The sequence below is a fragment of the Cricetulus griseus genome, chromosome 2 (assembly GCF_003668045.3).
Source record: "Cricetulus griseus strain 17A/GY chromosome 2, alternate assembly CriGri-PICRH-1.0, whole genome shotgun sequence".
Classification (NCBI taxonomy): Eukaryota; Metazoa; Chordata; class Mammalia; order Rodentia; family Cricetidae; genus Cricetulus; species Cricetulus griseus.
This window is the reverse complement of record NC_048595.1, coordinates 15,344,947-15,362,146: the sequence shown is the minus strand read 5'-3', so window position 1 is coordinate 15,362,146 and position 17,200 is coordinate 15,344,947. Positions and strand designations below refer to the sequence as shown.

At 47.0% G+C, this 17,200-nt stretch overlaps 1 protein-coding gene across 4 annotated transcripts in view; it reads left to right on the top strand.

The window, feature by feature from the left end:
* Positions 1–5,935: 5,935 nt before the first annotated feature.
* Eif4g3 (eukaryotic translation initiation factor 4 gamma 3) overlaps positions 5,936–17,200 on the top strand; it is a 205,253-nt gene continuing 193,988 nt past the window's right edge. Inside the window, exon 1 of one of the 4 annotated variants that reach the window (XM_035439492.1) lies at positions 5,936–6,259. Coding sequence is in view for 1 of the 4 variants with exons in the window: in XM_035439494.1 (XP_035295385.1) it covers positions 6,655–6,696 (42 nt within the window). In the remaining 3 variants the exon portion in view is untranslated. Of the gene's footprint in view, positions 6,260–6,311; positions 6,697–17,200 lie in introns of those variants that run through there. The other 3 variants (XM_035439495.1, XM_035439496.1, XM_035439494.1) reach the window with 3 other exon arrangements.

Here is a 17,200-nt window from a genome sequence, read left to right as displayed (position 1 = left end):
TGGGACTGGAGTTACAGACGGCTGTGAGCTACCATGTGGGTGCCGGAACCTGGGTCCTCTGGAAGGGAAAAGCAGCCAGTGCTCTTACTGTTAAGCCACCTCTCCAGGGTTTCTCTGTGGCTTTGGAGGCTGTCCTGGAACTCGCTCTGTAGACCAGGCTGTCCTCAAACTCACAAAGATCCACCTGTTTCTGCCTCCCGAGTGCTGGGATTAAAAGTGTGTGCCACCACTATCTGACCTAATAAATAATTTTTAAAAATTAAAATCTCTGTGAGTTTGAGGCCAGCCTGGTGTACGTGGTGAGTTCTAGGGCAGCCAGAGCTATATAGAGCCAGGGATGGTGGTGCACACCTGTAAACCCAGCTCTCTAGAGGCTAAGCAGGAGGAGTGAAAGCCTGAGGCCAGCCTGGGCTACAGAGTGAGACTCTATTTCAAAAAACCAAACGGGGCTGGTTAGTGGATCTCTGTGAGTTTGAGGCCAGCCTGATCTACAAAGTGAGTTCAAGGATAGCCAGAGCTACACAGAGAAACCCTGACTCAAAAGAACAAAACAAAACAAAAAACAAAACACACACACACACACACACACACACACACACACACACACACACACACACAAATAAAAGGGGACTGGAGGGGAAACTTGGAACTCAGGTTGGAGATCAGTGGTAGCTTGTCTACTATACGTGAGATCCTGGGTTCATCCCTAACATTGAGGAGGAGGGTAGGAAAGAAGAAGAAGAAGGCAATGAGGAAAGCTTCTGTATGTCGGGGTTGGATGTGGTAGTGTGCCTATAGTCTCATTCACTTAGAAGGCTGAGGCAGAAGGATTGTTGGAGCTCAGGAGTTAGAGTTAGAGGCAGCCTGGGCAACACAGTAAAAGCCTGTCTCAAAAAAAAAAAAAAGAAAAGAAAAGAAAAGAAAAAGAAAAAGAAAAAAAAAAGGAAGAAAAAGAAAAAAAGGAATTGAAGGGTTTCCTGAACCCGATGCAAGTACATGTTCATGCAAACAGCAATGCCCATAACTGAAAATATGCATAAATTGAGTGCTCCTTTCCGCTCACAGGGAATGCCCGGCTTTGCCACAGGTTGCAGTGGGCTCTGGGAATAGCTGCTGGCCATCTAAAGCAACAACACTCCTCTTGGGCACGAGGAGGTCTGCCTGTTCTAGGATATTCTGGCCCTGCTTCCTCCCAATGTGGTGAGGCAGAGCCTGGCCTGTGTTGCCTGGATTCCTGTGGGGTAACATAAAATACTCTGGTAATTCAGAATTATTAAGTCATTCAAATTTCATATCCCATTTGAGTGCTAGCCACATTAGAGGGATTTTTAAAGAACAATGAAATGTCTCTGCATAAATGAACCATAATGGTTAAAGTGTACCAAAAAAAAAAATTACTCTGCCCCAGGGAATCCCTGGCTAAGCACTCTGTGTTTATTCCCCAAACTCCAGGAGATGGAGTTTGTTTCACAGATGAGGAAAATATAGGCTCAAGGGGATTAAGACCTTTCTCTAGGGGCTGAAGCAGTGGCTCAGTGGTTGGGAGTGTGCACAGCTTTTGCAGAAGACCGGAGTTCAATTCCCAGCACTAATATCAGGTGACTTCACAAAAGCCTGTTAACTTTAGCACCAGGGGCTTTGATGCCTTCACACACATATACACACTTTTAAATTATGAGCCTTCCATGAATACCATGAATTCCTTCCCCACCCTAAATGCCTTCAAGATTTAGCCTAAATCCAAGATCCTTCAGAATCCAGGCTCTTCTTCTAACCTTAGTTAATAGCCACCTTAGTCTCTTGGCAACAAAGCCCACATTCCCACATTTGGGCATGTTCCTATTACCTTCATTCCACAGTGTAGGTTCTGGGAGTCTCAGGTCATCAGGCTTGACAGCAGGAGCCTTCACCTTACTGAGCTGTTCCAAAGGTCCCCATAGAAAGCTCTTAATGGACAAAGTGATGAAATCAGATTTTTAAATATTTTTATGTATGCGGTGTTTTACCTGGTATATGTCTGTGCATATACATGCCTAGTACCCAAGGAGGCCAGAAGGCATCAGATCCCCTGGAACTGGAGTTACAAATGGTTAGGAGCTGCCATGTATACTGGGAATTGAACCTGAGTCCTCTGGGTGAGCCCTCTCTTTCACACCCAAATCAGATTTTCTTGCTGGTGTCTGTGTTGAGACGGTTGCTATGCTGAAGGCACGCTGTCTAATAGATCTAGAAGTAGTACCTTAGGTTTGAAGCCCAGGACGTCCACTTAGAAGTCTTTGAGCCTTAACTTCTCTGCTGGTGAATGAGGTGTAACACTTAGTTTACAATGTTGTCAGGGGAATGAGTCAACCTATGAAAAAGGTCTAACATAGTAGGTGTTCAGTGTTAGCTGCTCTAGGATGTGGGAGTGTTGAGAAGTGTTGTATTTATTGTATGTGTACACGTGTTCAAACCATGGCTCCAGGGTCAGCTTTTTAAGAAATGATGAGCCCAGGACAATTGTTCTACCACAGTCCTAGCCCCAAGGCTCACACTCTTGGATGCAAGGAGAGAGCCCTATCTCCATGACTTTGCTCTCTAAGCTTCCCCTACCCCACAGCCTGAGGTCAGAATCTTATCTACACTTTAACTTTATTTTGCCCAGGATCTATCTTGTTTGAAAGTGATAATGCTCACAAAATGCTTAGCAAAGTCCCGGCACATGCTAATTGCCTGATGTTTGTAGCAATTATTAAGATAAAAAAGGAAACTAGCTTAGAAAAGAATAACAATTAAGCAATTATCAATCTGCTATCAGCCTAGTGTAAACAAGAAGTCAAATCTTTCTGCTGGGAACAGATTTTGATTGGGATAAAGCAGCCTGAGGTCTCAGAACCTGAAATGAGAATCTGGGGGACTGGAGGACCACCTGGGAATTTTCCCTGGAGTTAGTCAAGCCCAAGGAGGAGTGGAAAATCCACACTTGAGGATGCCAAAGTAGGAAGTAGCTGCTGTGTCCTGGCCAGGAGATGGGGATGAGGCTTTCCTTTAGGTGCTGGGAGCCATGTAGGCTCAGCCAGGTAGAGGTGGTGGGGAACATGCCATCCAGGTGTTCTTTTATCCTTCTGGGAGCACCTGGAGCTCCCAGGAGTTGTTATGAATTAAGTACCCACTACATGTAAGGCTTAAAAAAAAAGAGAGAGAGAGAGAGAAGAAAAAAAAGACCCATGCAGGGTATGGTGGCAGATGCCTGTAACTGAAAGTAAGAGGTCCAGGAGTTCAAGATCATTCTCAGGCACATAGGGAGTTGAAGCTAGCCTCAGCTACTTGAGACTTCCTCAAAAAAAAAAAAAAAAAAAAAAAAAAAAAACAAAAAACAAAAAACAAGCAAGCTAACAAACAAACCCAGAAGAAACAGTCAACACCCCAGCTCCCAAAACCACCAATGTAATAGGAATTAGAACACAATCTTTTTTTTTTTTTTTTTTTTCTTCCAGAGAGGGTTTCTCTGTGTAGCCCTAGCTGTCCTGGAACTTACTCCATAGACCAGGCTGGCCTCAAAAACAGAGACCCATCTGCCTCTGTGACCCTACTCACAAGACTGGGATTAAAGGCATGTGCCACCACTGCCCAGAACACTTTTTTTTTTTTTTTTTCAAGACAGGGTTTCTCTGTGTAACAGTCTTGGAACTTTCTTTAGACCAGGTTGGCCTCAAACTCACTGAGATATGCCTTCCTCTGCTTCCCAGGGGAGGTGCTGGGATTAAGGGCATGTGCCACCATCACCCTGCTCAGAACACAGTCTTTTTTTTTTTTTTTTTTTTTTTTTTTTTTTTTGAGACAGGGTTTCTCTGTGTCTTTGGAGGCTGTCCTGGAACTAGCTCTGGAGACCAGGCTGGCCTCGAACTCACAGAGATCCACCTGCCTCTGCCTCCCGAGTGCTGGGACTAAAGGCGTGCGCCACCAACGCCTGGCCACAGTCTTAAGTGTGTATGTTCATTTGTGTTCACAACCTCAGATGTTGTTCCTCAGGTGCAGTCTACCTTTTTAGTTATTTATGATTTATTTACTTTTATTCTATTTGCATTGGTATTTTGCCTGATTGTATGTTTGTGTGAGGGTGCCAGATCTTGCAGTTAGAGACAGCTGTGAGCTGCCATGTGGGTGCTGTGACTTGAACTGGAATCTCTGGAAGAGCAGTCAGCGCTTGTAAGTGCTGAGCCATCTTCCCAGCTTCCACCTTACTGTTTTTGAAGCAGCGTCTCTCACTGACCTAGAACTCATCAGACAGAGTGGCCCAGTTGGCCAGTGAATCTGAGGGATCTGCTGGTCACCACCTCCTGGGTGTTGAGATTATAAACACAGGTTCATCATGCTAGATTTTTCTAAGTAAATTCTGGGGACTGAACTTGGGTCCTCATGTTTGCAAGGTAAGCACTCTTTACCACTGAGGTAGGTCCTCAGATCCACTATTTTTCCTCTGTCCACTACATTGGTCAAGTGGCCTTGGCAAAATCTGTCAGTTTTAAGTCTCAATTTTGTGTGTGTGTGTGTGTGTGTGTGTGTGTGTGTGTGTGTGTGTGTGTGTGTGCATTAGTAAGAATGGATATTACCTATTTCTTGGGACTGTAAGAGCTAATGAAGTACTCTGTATCTTCATAATTCAGAGATGCCTGTGTCTCTTTTTCAGTTGATGTTCCTGTGTGCTGGGGACAAGGTTCCTACTGAGGGTTGCAGGCGTGGTGTGCAAAGTGTGGATGGGGGTGGGAGGAGGAGACCTTATCAAGTGTCATCCCAGCGAAGGATGATGGGAAGCCCACTACAAGTTGTGGCCACAGGCCCCTCCAGTTTTGGGAAAGACATCCACCCTGCAGAGTCCTGGTCAAAGTTGCTGGTAAGGCAGATCCGTTTGCATCCTAGAAGGCAAGGTTCATCTCAGAGAAGGTGGAATCCAGATTTTGGATTCCCTCCGTTCATTTCCAGCCGGGTGACCTTGGGGAAGTCACTTTTTTTTCTCTGGGCCTCCTCTGCAAATGGGGCTCCTCGTTCCATTTCGCACTTAAGAGCATCCGAGGACGACGTGTCGACATAATGCCCGTGACTTGCGACGTCAAGTGCCGGCGAGTGGCATCTGTTATGTTAATAAGTCCCTGCGGCAGGCGGGTTCCTATCAGTAGCCGTGCGCTCCGGCTTAGCCGGTCCCTCTACAGAGACTCGGTTTCTCGCTCCGGGCGCCTCTGGTAGGTCTCGGCGGACCTCGGCCTCGGGTGCCGTTACTATTGTTCTTCGAGGCTGGGCCGCAGGGGAGGGCTCTCTCCCTTCATACCTCTCCTTTGGTCTCTCCCTCCCCCAGGCACCGTGCCGCGGAGAGCCTCAGCAGCTCCGGATCACCGATCTTCCCCGAGAAATAGTCAGCTCCAGCGGCTCTCCCGAACAGCGGCCGAAGACGCTCCCGAGAGCTCCCGAAGAACCCCGGCCGTTCGCTGTCTCCGGAAAGAGCCGAAGGAGCTTTCCACCCTCGGCCTGCCGAGCCCTTCCGAAAAGGGCCGAAAAGCTCCGAGCGGCCGTCCTGCCGGACTGCTGGAGGCGGCCGCAGCGCCATGTTGGATGCTCTGCTCGTTGAGTGAAGAAAATCCGTCCGCATCGCCCGAGCCCCGCTACCGAGAAGGGCGCCGCTTCCCCCGGGGAGGGGGACAGAGACCCCCCGCCGCCGGCCCATGAGGATATTGCCGTGAAAGGTCCGGTCTCTCCGCCTCCTGCCCCCGCCGGGTCCGGCCCCCCCCTCCCCGGGGTCGCGTTGTCACGGAGACCGGCAGCCGGTGGTGCTGGCCCGCGGGGCGGCTGCTGCTGCCGGCGGCGGCGGCGGCGGAGGCGGCGGCGGCGGGCGGCGGAGGGCGTGTGTGACCGGTCCCGGCCCCCTCCTCCTCCTCCTCCCAGCCTCCCCCCGGCCCCCGCTCCGCCGCCTCCCCGGGTCTGCCCCCATCCCGCCCCTCCGCTGCCCCCGGCCCCTGCACCCCGGCGCGCCCGGTCCCGCTCTGGGGGGGTTGGTGGCTTCGCTTTGCCATGAGTTTACCGCAGAAACCGGCTCTGAAATCAGGCTCAGCGGCTGCAGCAGGAACCGGACCCGGCACCGGAGCGGCGGCGGCAGCGGCGGCGGTACCGCCTCTCACCCGGCGGCGGCGGCGGCGGCAGCGGCGGCGGCGGCGGCGGCAGCAGCAGCGGCAGCGGCGGCCCCTCCTCACCCGAACATCAGGGCCCTCCAGACCCCGGCGCCCCAACAGTATCCTTTTCACCTTCCAGCGGTCCAGAACGACCCGTGGTGGGAGCCTCCCTGCCTGCCGCCACAGCCCAGCAAGGGAAGGGACGGGCAGCCAGCCGCTCCAGCCCGTTGCTCCGGGCTTGGCCCGAGCTTTTGGGGTGCACCGGTGGCAGCATTTGCTGGGACCCCGGGACCCTCTGCGGTACCGTGAACACTAGCTCCCCCGGGTCATGCGTCTGCAGCTCTTGTGGATCTCGGGGAGCCCTGCCCTTGAAGACCCCCTCCCCTTTATTGGGCAGAATTTGCTGGGGCTTGGGACCAGCCCTGCAGGCAAGGCTTTTCTGATTGTTGGGAGGCCCTGCCTTCCTGCGGGGCTCGGTGGCCTCTCTGTTATTTAGAACCCACAGTAAACTTTAATGGTAAATTTCCTGTTCGAAACGAATCAGCTCGTTCCCGAGGTAAGTTGGGTCCTCTGCCTATAGTGCAAGTGTACAGAAAGCACTCCTTCTGGCTATTTTTTTTTTTTTTTTTTAGCAATTAGAGTTGTGTTGTGGTTTGTGGTGGAACCGGCTAAGGAGGAAATGCTACAGTGGACTCTTCCCTGTCTTTGACCTTTTTAAAGGAAGAGGAAGTTAACTCACATTACCCAGCACCCCCAGAAGTGTCACTCCTAAGATTGGTGTTGTGCTAAACGTTTTTTTTCCCCCCCCCAAGGCCTGATGTCTGGAGGGTACCAGGGCTCCCGAGAAAGCTCAAGTATCGAATGTGTTTTAATTTCATGATGTCGAAGTTGGGACAGCTTTGATTGAAAAATCTTGGTGGCCAGGTGTTTTAGTCCGAATAAAACGTTGAAATCACGGCTCCCTCGGAGCTTTAGCAAGGTGTTCCGTTTCTTTTTTCTTTCTTTCTTTCTTTTTTTTTTTTTGTGGCTTTTTCGAGTCGGGGGTTTCTCTGTGTAGCCCTGGCATGTAGACCAGGCTGGCTTCGAACTCAAGAGATTTGCCTGCCTCTGCCTCCGATTAAAAGTATGTGCCACCACCACCTGGCAAGCAAGGTGTTTGTTACCTGAGAGTAACGTTTTATCATTCGTCCCTCCTCCCTACGCCCCTTGTGCTTGTGTGAAAAATCAAACGATCATTGGATGTTCACTTTGCTGTGACTTAACGCGTTTGTCACCCTGCTTTTGACTTTAGACATAGTCGCAGTGTTTGAGCTAGATAGTCTCGGCTGTGAGGGCCGCGGATCATTTCAGTCTAGTTTGATTCTTGTCTGTATTGATTACCTTGAGAAGGGAAAAACACTTCCCTCCTTGGGTCACCTCAGGTCATTGTTTGTTTTCTGTCAAGTGTCCTTTCTGTGTTGTCTCAGTGTTGGTAGTCAACATCTTTCAGTGCTCCAGTGTGGTGTGTGTACTGATTTCATAACGTTTTGACCCTGCACGGTTCTGTTCAGTTAAGCACTCACTGTTGAGAATGTTTAGTGTTTGTGGAAACCCAGTTACTTGTGACCCACATGCACAGCTGCTGGCCTGGGAAGGAGCAGGTTGACTGTTCAGCCTGCTTCAGTGTAGAATTGGGTCGCTTCAGTCTACCAAGCTTCACTTCATACTTAGGAAGGAATTTGAACTAATTTTAGGGTGGTTTTTCTTGATGGTCTGTGCTTGTAGGTTTCTGTCTCGGGACCAAGTGAGTTATTCATTACCTGCCTCTTTGAGGGAGTTAAAGCAGAGGAAGCGTGTAGTGTGGTATGTGCTTGGAGCAGCATACTGAATAGCAAGTGTTGTATCACAGTGTTGTATGTGACAGCCTTTGTTAAAGTTGGTGGCCTCTTTGGATACAAATCTGGGTGACTTGAGTATCCCAAGTGTGCTTTTTCTCTGCACTTCACAGTCCAAGGACTGGAAAAACTTGGAGCTGGTTACAGCTTGGAAGTAGTGACTGGTGTTTTGAGTTAAATTTTTATCTTTTCTTTAAAATAGAAAATGCAGCCATTAAAGATGAGTAAGTTCAAGGTGCTGTTTGCAGAGATCATTTTAGATCCTTCCTGGCAGTGTTGGAGCCTACTGTGTTGCTTTAGGGATGTATTTTGCTCTACGTCTTGGCAGTTGACATTTTACACTTGATGTAGTCTACAATTCCCGCCTGTCACCTGGCAAGATTACATTGCTAAATTGTAAGCATTTTTCTAGATAGTAAGTGAAGCATAGGCTACAGGCTTCTTAGAACACATCAGTGGTACAGTATTGCCAGCTGATGGTGGAAGAGGTCGGAAATGGATTGAAGTAGAGCAATCTGCTTTTCGAGTAGATGGAATGGGGGAATCTGGGTTTGATGCAAGCGCCATCATGCAGTAAGTTGGTGTTGCTCTTTCTGTGGCTTGAGTAGATCTCTAGTTCCTCAAAATTTATGGATCTCTAGTTCCTTAAAATTTATAGGTACAATTGCTTGCTTCAGATTAATTAGCTCAAGCAGTATGTGTGTGTGTATATATATTATATATATATATAATATATATATATATATATATATATATATATATATTTTTTTTTTAAAGAAAGTGTTGAAAGGAGTTGCCTGGCCAGGTGTCCTTCATTTGTACCGAGTATTCAAGTGGCAATCGAAATGAAGGGACGTGTTGAAAACAAGGGATTTGAATGTAAATTTGAAGCTATTTCTAATTAGGCATCAGTTTTGCATGGCAGGATCCTTGAAGCCATTGAAGAGGAGATGGCCACATAGACTGCAAAGAGTCAATGGATGGGATCCTGGCAGATCGAGGTCTGGGGTGGCAGGGCTGGAAGAAAAACCTTACCTAACATAAAAAATACTAAAAGCAAGGAGAATATGCCGAGAGTGTCCGGAACTCAAGCCAGCTTGAAGCATCTACGTGGTGAAACCCAAGTTTGGGAATATTTGTCTTGAGATGTGCTCAGCTCTCTGTGAGATTGCGATGGCTCTGTTGAGAATCTTGACAGTGGTCATCCTTTTCCTGGCTGACAGAATAACTGACATTTTGATCAAAAGCTGTCTGTACAGAGTTTCTGCTGAGATTCTTCAGGGGCTTCCTGGGTCTTCCACTAAATCTCAGCTCTTTAGATTGGGACTGCCTGCACACTTTTCAGAAAATTCTGGGTAAATGAACTTGAGTTAGGTGCCCATTTGAGCAGAAAGGTTTTTCCATATGTTAGGAATACAGTATTCTCTCTGTATGGGGGGACTTCAGGGTGTGAGTCTTCTTACTGTATTGTGGCAGTCAGTTAAGAAAATGAGACAGCAACTGGAGAGATGGCTCCATGGTTAAGAGCACAGTCGGTCGGCTCTTCCAGAGGACACAGGTTCAGTTCCCAGCATCCACATGGCAACTCACAACTGCCTGTAACTCTAGTTCCAGGGGATGCAACACCTTCACACAGACATTTATGCAGGAAATAACAGTGCACATAAAATAAACAAGTCATCCTTTTAAAAAAAAAAAATGTGCTGATTATGCCCTGCTGTGGTGGCACACACCTTTATCCCAGCACTCCGGAGGCAGGCTTATCTCTGTGGGTTTCAGGCCAGTCTGGTCTACACAGGGAAACCCTGTCTCAAAAACAAACAAACAACAAACAAACAAAAAAAGAAAATGAGACAGTAGGTCTTTCCAGGGACAGAACTAAGTGGAGGTCTGTGTCACCCAGAAGATGACTTGTGTCTCTAGCACCTTTGTTTCAGTTTTCCTTCTGTCTTTCCTATATTCCTGTTGCTTTTTTCTTTTGTTTTTTAAATTTTCCTTGCCGCTCCTCCCCTTGACTTTAAGCTGTATGGAGTGAAGCTTGTAATGTCTGTTTTTGCCTCTCTGATAACTAGATTTGGATAACATCCACTGCTCTAGAAGTCATATGCAGGAGTCTATTTAATTTTTAATAAGGTAGGTGTTGTCTATTTTATAGACAAGGGTAGTGATGTTCAGGGAAGTTAGGTACCTTTCCTGTGCCAGTGAAAGGTAGTGTGTGGGCAGACTAGTGAGCAAGGCTAAGGCCATGGTACCCTCTTCCTGGGCTAGGTGAGCAGCCTGCCTGTAGGGCTGGGAGGAAGAATCATTTTTCTCCTGTATTTGAGAGAAGCCATGTGGAGTAATCTAGAACACAGCCATGCTGTCCAGGGTTTTAATTAGTTCACAGCCACATAGTGCTAGACAAGGATGCTATCTTCCCCTCACTGAGCCTAACAGCATAGGGGCCCTCTGTTGAATTTAGCTCATGTTTCTGCTTGTTCAGGAGTCAGCAAAGCCTCCAGCAAAATTCCACTGTTGGTAGCAGCCGGAATGCTGAGGCTGCTGTGGTGTCCAGCAGGTCTCCATTCCTAAGCCCCTCCATCAAGCAAGTGTCAAATCTTGAGTGCTGGGAGACAGAGGCAGGCAGATCTCTGAGACCAGCCAGGGCTACAGATGAGATCCTGTCTCAAACCAAGCTGCACAGGTTTTTGAAGGCATGTCCTTATAGGAGGGAGGAAGGGAGGCAGTGCAAAATGGGGAAGGAGGGAGAGCCCCTCGCCAGGTGCCTGAGTCACCCAGCTGCCACTGCCCTCAGTGGGTTGACTGGTTACAAAGGGGTGGGTGTTGGTCAGACTGAGTTTAGGCCACCTCAGCACTATAGGTTTCTGGTGAGTCTTGAGAGGGAGGCTCTAAAAAATTATAAATGGTGTTTAACATGTGATGGTGAGAATGACCATATTTTGCCTGTCTCTGGAGGCTTCATTGTGAGTTTATGAATTTGCTCATTTATTATCACCTCCTGTGTTCCAGACTGGTGCTAGGTCTGGGGTTGTGTTGTGTGCCATGTTTTACTCTCTTGGCTCTTTAGTCTTTTTGGGGGGCCCACTACCCAGCTCCTAAATAAATCACACACAGAGGCTTATTATGCCCGGCTTTAGCTTGGCTTGTTTCTTGCTGGCTTTTCTTAATGTAAATTGTCCTATCTACCTTTGACCTCAGGTCGTTTTATATTGCTCTATTCCTGTATGCCGTTTTTCTCCTCCTTATTCTGTGTCTGGCTGTGTTGCTGGTCCCTGAAGTCCTCCTCCTTCCTCTCTTGTTCCCCCGTCCTCAGATCCTCTTCTCCTAGATTCCTCCTCATATTTATCCTCTCTGCCTGGAAACCCTGCCTATTCCTCTCTCCTGCCTTGCTATTGGTTGTTCAGCTCTTTATTAGCCCACCAGGTGTTTTAGACAGGAAAAGTAAAACAGCTTCACAAAGTTAAACAAATGCAACATAAACAAAAGTAACACAACTTAAAATAATATTCCCCAACAGGGTTGAGATAACCTCTACCCTCAGAGAGATTGGTTCCAACAGGCAATCGATAGGGTACTCTTGAGGTGGGACCCAGTGACCACTCTGCTGTGAGTCTGGTCTGGGGACAGCGGAGTTAGAGCTCTGTTGAAGGAGTTAATGTCTGAGCAGGTTAGACCCATGAGTAAGGATTGATCCAGCTTCCTAGAGCTGCCCCACCAGCTGGCTCCTCCCAGTTCCGTGGCTACTGTAAAGAGCTTTAGTAGATTGTAGTCATGTTGCTTTTATGCCTGCCTCTGCCCAGTGTGGGGACCTAGTGGAAGTACCGTAGAAAATGTAATTGCTATAGATTCAGTACCTTCTACATGATGGTCCGAGCATATATGCTTCCCTGGTCCCCCAGTGTTGGCTTCTGTTTTATCCCGTAAGACCATTGCCCTTTTGGCGCTGGAGTGACGGTCAGTGATTAAGACTACTGTTTGTTCTTGCAGGGGACTTAGTTGTATTCCTAGCACCCATGTGCTAGGCTCACACCTGCTTCTAACTTCAGTTCCAGGGGATGTGATGCTCTCTTTTGACCCCCATAGGCACCACACACACACACACACACACACACACACACACACACACACACACACACACACACACACACACACACACACACACACACACACACGCACACACACACACACACACACACACACACACACACACACACACACACACACACACACACACACACACACACACACACGCAACCTGCACATAAAATAATAAACCTAAAATAACCAATGGTCTTTAAAAAAGACCATTGCCCTTCTGATATTAGACTTTAATTTTGAAATAATTCCTGTTAACCTTAAAATACAAGATTGAGCTTGATATATTTAGAAGTGCTGGGTTTGATTTTGGCAGGTTAGTGTTTGCTCTTACTAATTTATTTAGTTTTGAGACAGGGTCTCTTGTAGGGCAGGTTGGACTTAAACTCTGTATGTCACTGAAGATGACCTTGAACTTCTAATTCTCTTGTCTCCAGAAGTGTTATGTTGGAATTGTCTGGTTGGATACTTGGGCCCGTCTCTTTTCCTTTTCTCTGAAGTGAGGGGTTCAGTGACCTTGAATTCCAAGGGCTTGGGATTTTGAAGATGTGTCTGGAGGTGTGTTTTGCTATTGCAAGTATAGGGCAGTACTTATGTGGACCAGTTAATGGTATTTCTGTGTGTCTGGTGGACAGTGATATGCTTCTGTGGCAGTTTATTGGTCTTCCAAGAATGCTAATATGGCACAGAATGTTAATATGGCACCGAGGAAGAGAGCTTGCTCATATAAGAAACCTCCAGTTTAGGGCTTTCTACTAGATTTGGCTCAAGACTGAAATGTCTCCGTGATGTCATGCTCTGGACTGTGTGAAGTTGTTTGTGGCTGGTTTGAGAGTGTAAATAGGGTCGCCATGGTCAGTGACTGGGTCACTTTGGGTGAGGGTAGTTAGTTCATTATGAGGTATGACAGGAAGTGGGTTCTGGAAGAAACTTGCGCTGAGAGCTGTGTTACTTCAGGAATAGTATTTTGAGTTACATCAATAAGGAATGGTTTCCTGGTTGTTAGGCAAGCAGATTATTTCAGCAGTGCCGAAGCACAGCTGAGATTGCAACGGATGAAATGCTGCAGGGTCCCATGCGACTTCGGGATTCTCAAATGACTTCCAGTTCTTTGGCTTGCTGCCAACCAGGAGGAGCCTTTCCCTCTGCTGGTGCCTCAGCTGAAATCGGAGATAGTTGGGGCTATTTTAAGTGCATTTGAAACTTGTCAGTTTTTGTGACCTTTATTAACTGTAGCTGCTTTGTGTGTTTTGAGCCCACTGTGTGCTTCCCAACTCTTGATGTTAGTGTTTGTTGATAGAACATCAGCCTCACAGAGGCAGGCAGGGATGTCTCCTGTCCTGTTCATAGACTTGCCAGGACTTAGACTAGCGCTTGGTTTTAGGGATAATGTGCATGGCATTCAAGGTTGTCCTGATACGTGATTAAATTGAAAATCTTGTGTGATTTCCTTTGAGATGGAATAGTGCTGACCACCCAGTTTACAAGTCTGAAGTGGCTAACCTGGGTTTGAGGGTTAAATAATTGGGATGAGGACTAGGGTGTCATGCAGAGGCCACAGGAGCAGCATCTATAGTCAGATAGTCTGTAGTCACATTAAAGATGGGTTTATCATATGCAGACAAGTTAGGAGCTTACCATGTAGATCAAGCTTGCCTCGAACTTAGAGATCTGCTGCCTCTGCCTCCCAAGTGCTGGGATGAAAGGTGGTGTCACCGTGCCTGGCTTTAGCAGAAAATTTAAAAAACAGAGAAGTAAAAAAAATATGTGTGTGTCTTCTCACTTGATCTCATAAGACTGCTGCTTCTGTGATGTTGGAGTCAAAACACTAGATTAAGATTTGGAAGGGTTTTGTTTTGAACAGGGTCACTTTCTGCTTTAGCCTTTAGTGTTGGGATTCATGTGTGCACTACCATGCCTGGCTTCTAAGGGGGTTTCATAGAGTATGGTCACTGAGCTTTCCTGGGCTCGTGTTTTATTAATGTACTGGTTTCAGGGTTGTGGATCCTGTCAGTACACAAGTGAGCTAGCTAATCATGTGCTTGGCTGCTGAGCTGAGCTCTGTATGCATTAGAATTTTAATGGATTTAAACTGTTAGGTTTTGGAAAATACAGTCAGATTATCTACAATTTTAGATTTTTCTTTTCTTTTTTTTTTTTTAAATTTTGAGATAGGGTCTCTCTGTGTAGCCCTGGTTATCCTGAAACTCACTATGCAGATCAGGCTGGCCTTGAAATCAGAGCTCTCCCTGCCTCTGTCTCTTAAGTGTTGGGATTAAAGAAAGGTGTGCAACACCATGCGTGGTTTCTTTTTTGGTGTTTTTGAAGTGGATTTTGATATGTAGCCTAAGTTGTTGATTTCAAACTCATAGTGATCTTCTTGTTTCGGCGTCTTAACCATGATGACTAGCTAACTTCTCCTGGGTTTCATAACTTGGTTTCAGGAGGTGTTTCTGTGATGAGTGACTGATGAGGGGGGAAGAGTTTACAAGGGATTTATCGGGTTGGGGAAGCAGGGCAGAGGTGGGGACACAGAAAAGTTAGAAACGACAGAGTAAAACTAAGTGGAAATAACCAGCAGTCTAAATCCACGGGAATCTAACTTTGAGGGCAGGAAGCAATCCTGTAAGAGAGGGTGAGGCACGATTGTCTTTACTAGGCCTTGCTGGGCCCTGGAAAATAAGTTTATAAGAAACGTGAGGGCTGCCATAATACTGATTGTCGCTTGCTTGCTGCCAAACTGCCCACCTGAGTTTGGTCCCAGGAACCCATGCAGTGAACTGACTTCCACAAGCTGTCTTTTTCACTTTCTTTGTCTTATGCAAACTCATATACATATACACACACAGAGCAAATAATAATTTTTAAAAATAGAAAAGAAACTTGAAAGCTGGGTGTGGGAAGTGGACACAGGAGGATTAGAAGTTCAGAGTGCTTCTTGGCTGCATAGGAAATGGGAAGCCTGTCTGCGCTGCGTGAGACGTCATGTTGTCTCTAAAAAGCGCCACCACCACCAGAAAACAGACAGCTTGAATGCGAAGATGGGTGGAAAGAAAAGGGGTGAGGGTCTGGAGGTGCAGAGGGACTGAATTAAGACTAGGGGACACTGTGGACAAGCACAACATCTACTGGGCCCCAAGTCCCACCTGAGTGCTGTGAGCATTGGATTTTGGTGGTGGAATGCTTGAGAGAGTGGATCTAGATTCTGAGGGGCTTGGGATGAGTCTGAAGAAGTTAGGTTTCACCTGAGTCAACAAATTGCTCTTCCCCCACCCTCCCATGTAGAGATCAAACCTAGGGCCTTGCATATGCTTGTCGATGGTTTTACCGCTGGACTGTAGGCTACCCCTAAGTTTTGAAACATTTTAATTTTTATCTGTGGTGTGTATGTGATATGTGTGCACGTGTGCACACATGGAAGCCAGAGAAGGGTGCTGGATGTGCGGCTCTCTCATTGTCTTATCCTCTTGAGACAGGCTCTCACTATACCTGAGCTAAGTTGGTGACCAGAGAGCTGCAGCAGTCCTCCTGCTTAGTTCCCCAAAGCCCTAGGGTACACACATGAATGTGACTGTGCCTCGCTTTTTATGTGAGCTCCATGGATTTGAACTCAGATCCTCAAGCAAACACTATCATTCACAGTGCCATCTCCCTAACCCACTTTTTTGTTTTGTTTTGTTTTATTTGTTTTTTTTTGTTTTTCAAGACAGGGTTTCTCTGTGTAGCTTTGGAGCCTATCCTGGCACTTGCTCTGGAGACCAGGCTGGCCTCAAACTCACAGCGATCAGCCTGCCTCTGCCTCCCGAGTGCTGGGATTAAAGGCGTGCCCCACCAACTCCCGGCCCTAACCCACTTTTTAAAAAATCTTTTTTAGTTTTTCAAGATAGGGCTTCTCTGTGTAACAGCCCTGGATGTCCTGAAACTCACTCTGTAGACCAGGCTGGTCTTGAACTCAGAGATCCGCCTACCTCTGCCTCCTGAGTGCTGGGATTAAAGGCGTGTGCCTCCACATACAGCCTTCTCTTTAAACTTTTTATTGATTCTTTGTGGATTTCACATCGTGCACTCAACCCCACTCATCTTCCCATCCCTTCGTATGTGCCCTCTGCCCTTGCAACCTGACAAAATAAAATTTAAAAACAAAAAAAAGATCTTGTGGAAGCTGTAGTTTGTCACAGTGAGTCACACAGTATAACCTTTAGTCCATACATCTTTCCTCGCAAATGTTCATTGCAATGAGTCATTGGTCCGGTGAGGCCTCTGGCTTGTGCTGCACTGTCAATACTGGATACTCATTGGGACTCCTCTTGGATATTCCGTTGTTGCCTCGTGTTGTGGAGATCCTACAGCTTTGGATCTACAGGACTGGTCCCTTCATATTGGGTGGACCAACTCGTAGTCCTGGATCTGGACCTGCCTGACACACATTTTAAAAAAACCATTTGTGTGTGTGTATGTTGTGTGTCTGGTGGATGTGTGAGTGCAGTACCAGAGCAGGGCTTTGAGTCCCTTAGAGCTGATCTTACAGGTAGTGGAGAGTTGTTTGACATGGGTGCTGGAACCCAGTGCTGAAAGAGCACCTGTTAGTGCTAGCAGTGCCATCGCTACTGCCCACCCCATGCCCCATTCATTGCTTGACCTCTTTGCTGTCATTGGGTGGCACTCTGCATACTCCATCATCTTTATTCAGTTTCCACTTGGTAGACATTTGAGTTGTGTGAAACATTTGACTATTGGATAATGAATAGCCAAAAAGCCTGCTTAGCTTTCTCTTGGATATGCAGCTAGAGTAGTACAGTTGCTGGGTTCCATGAAGTAACTTTGGGGTCCCACTTTGAGGAATCTATGAACTGTTTCCCTGAGCATCTACCTCATTGTTACCTTGTAACTCTGTATGAATTTACAGTTTGTCGGTCTATGTCATGACTTGTCTGCAGATCTTTCCACTGGCTGTATAGGGGTTTTCATTGTGGTTTTGATTTGCATTTCCCCAGTGGCTACTGGACATGAGCACCTCTTCATGCTGTATTGGCCATTTGTCATTTGTTAGAAATAATCTGTTCATATCTTTTACCCAGTTGTCTTAGTGTT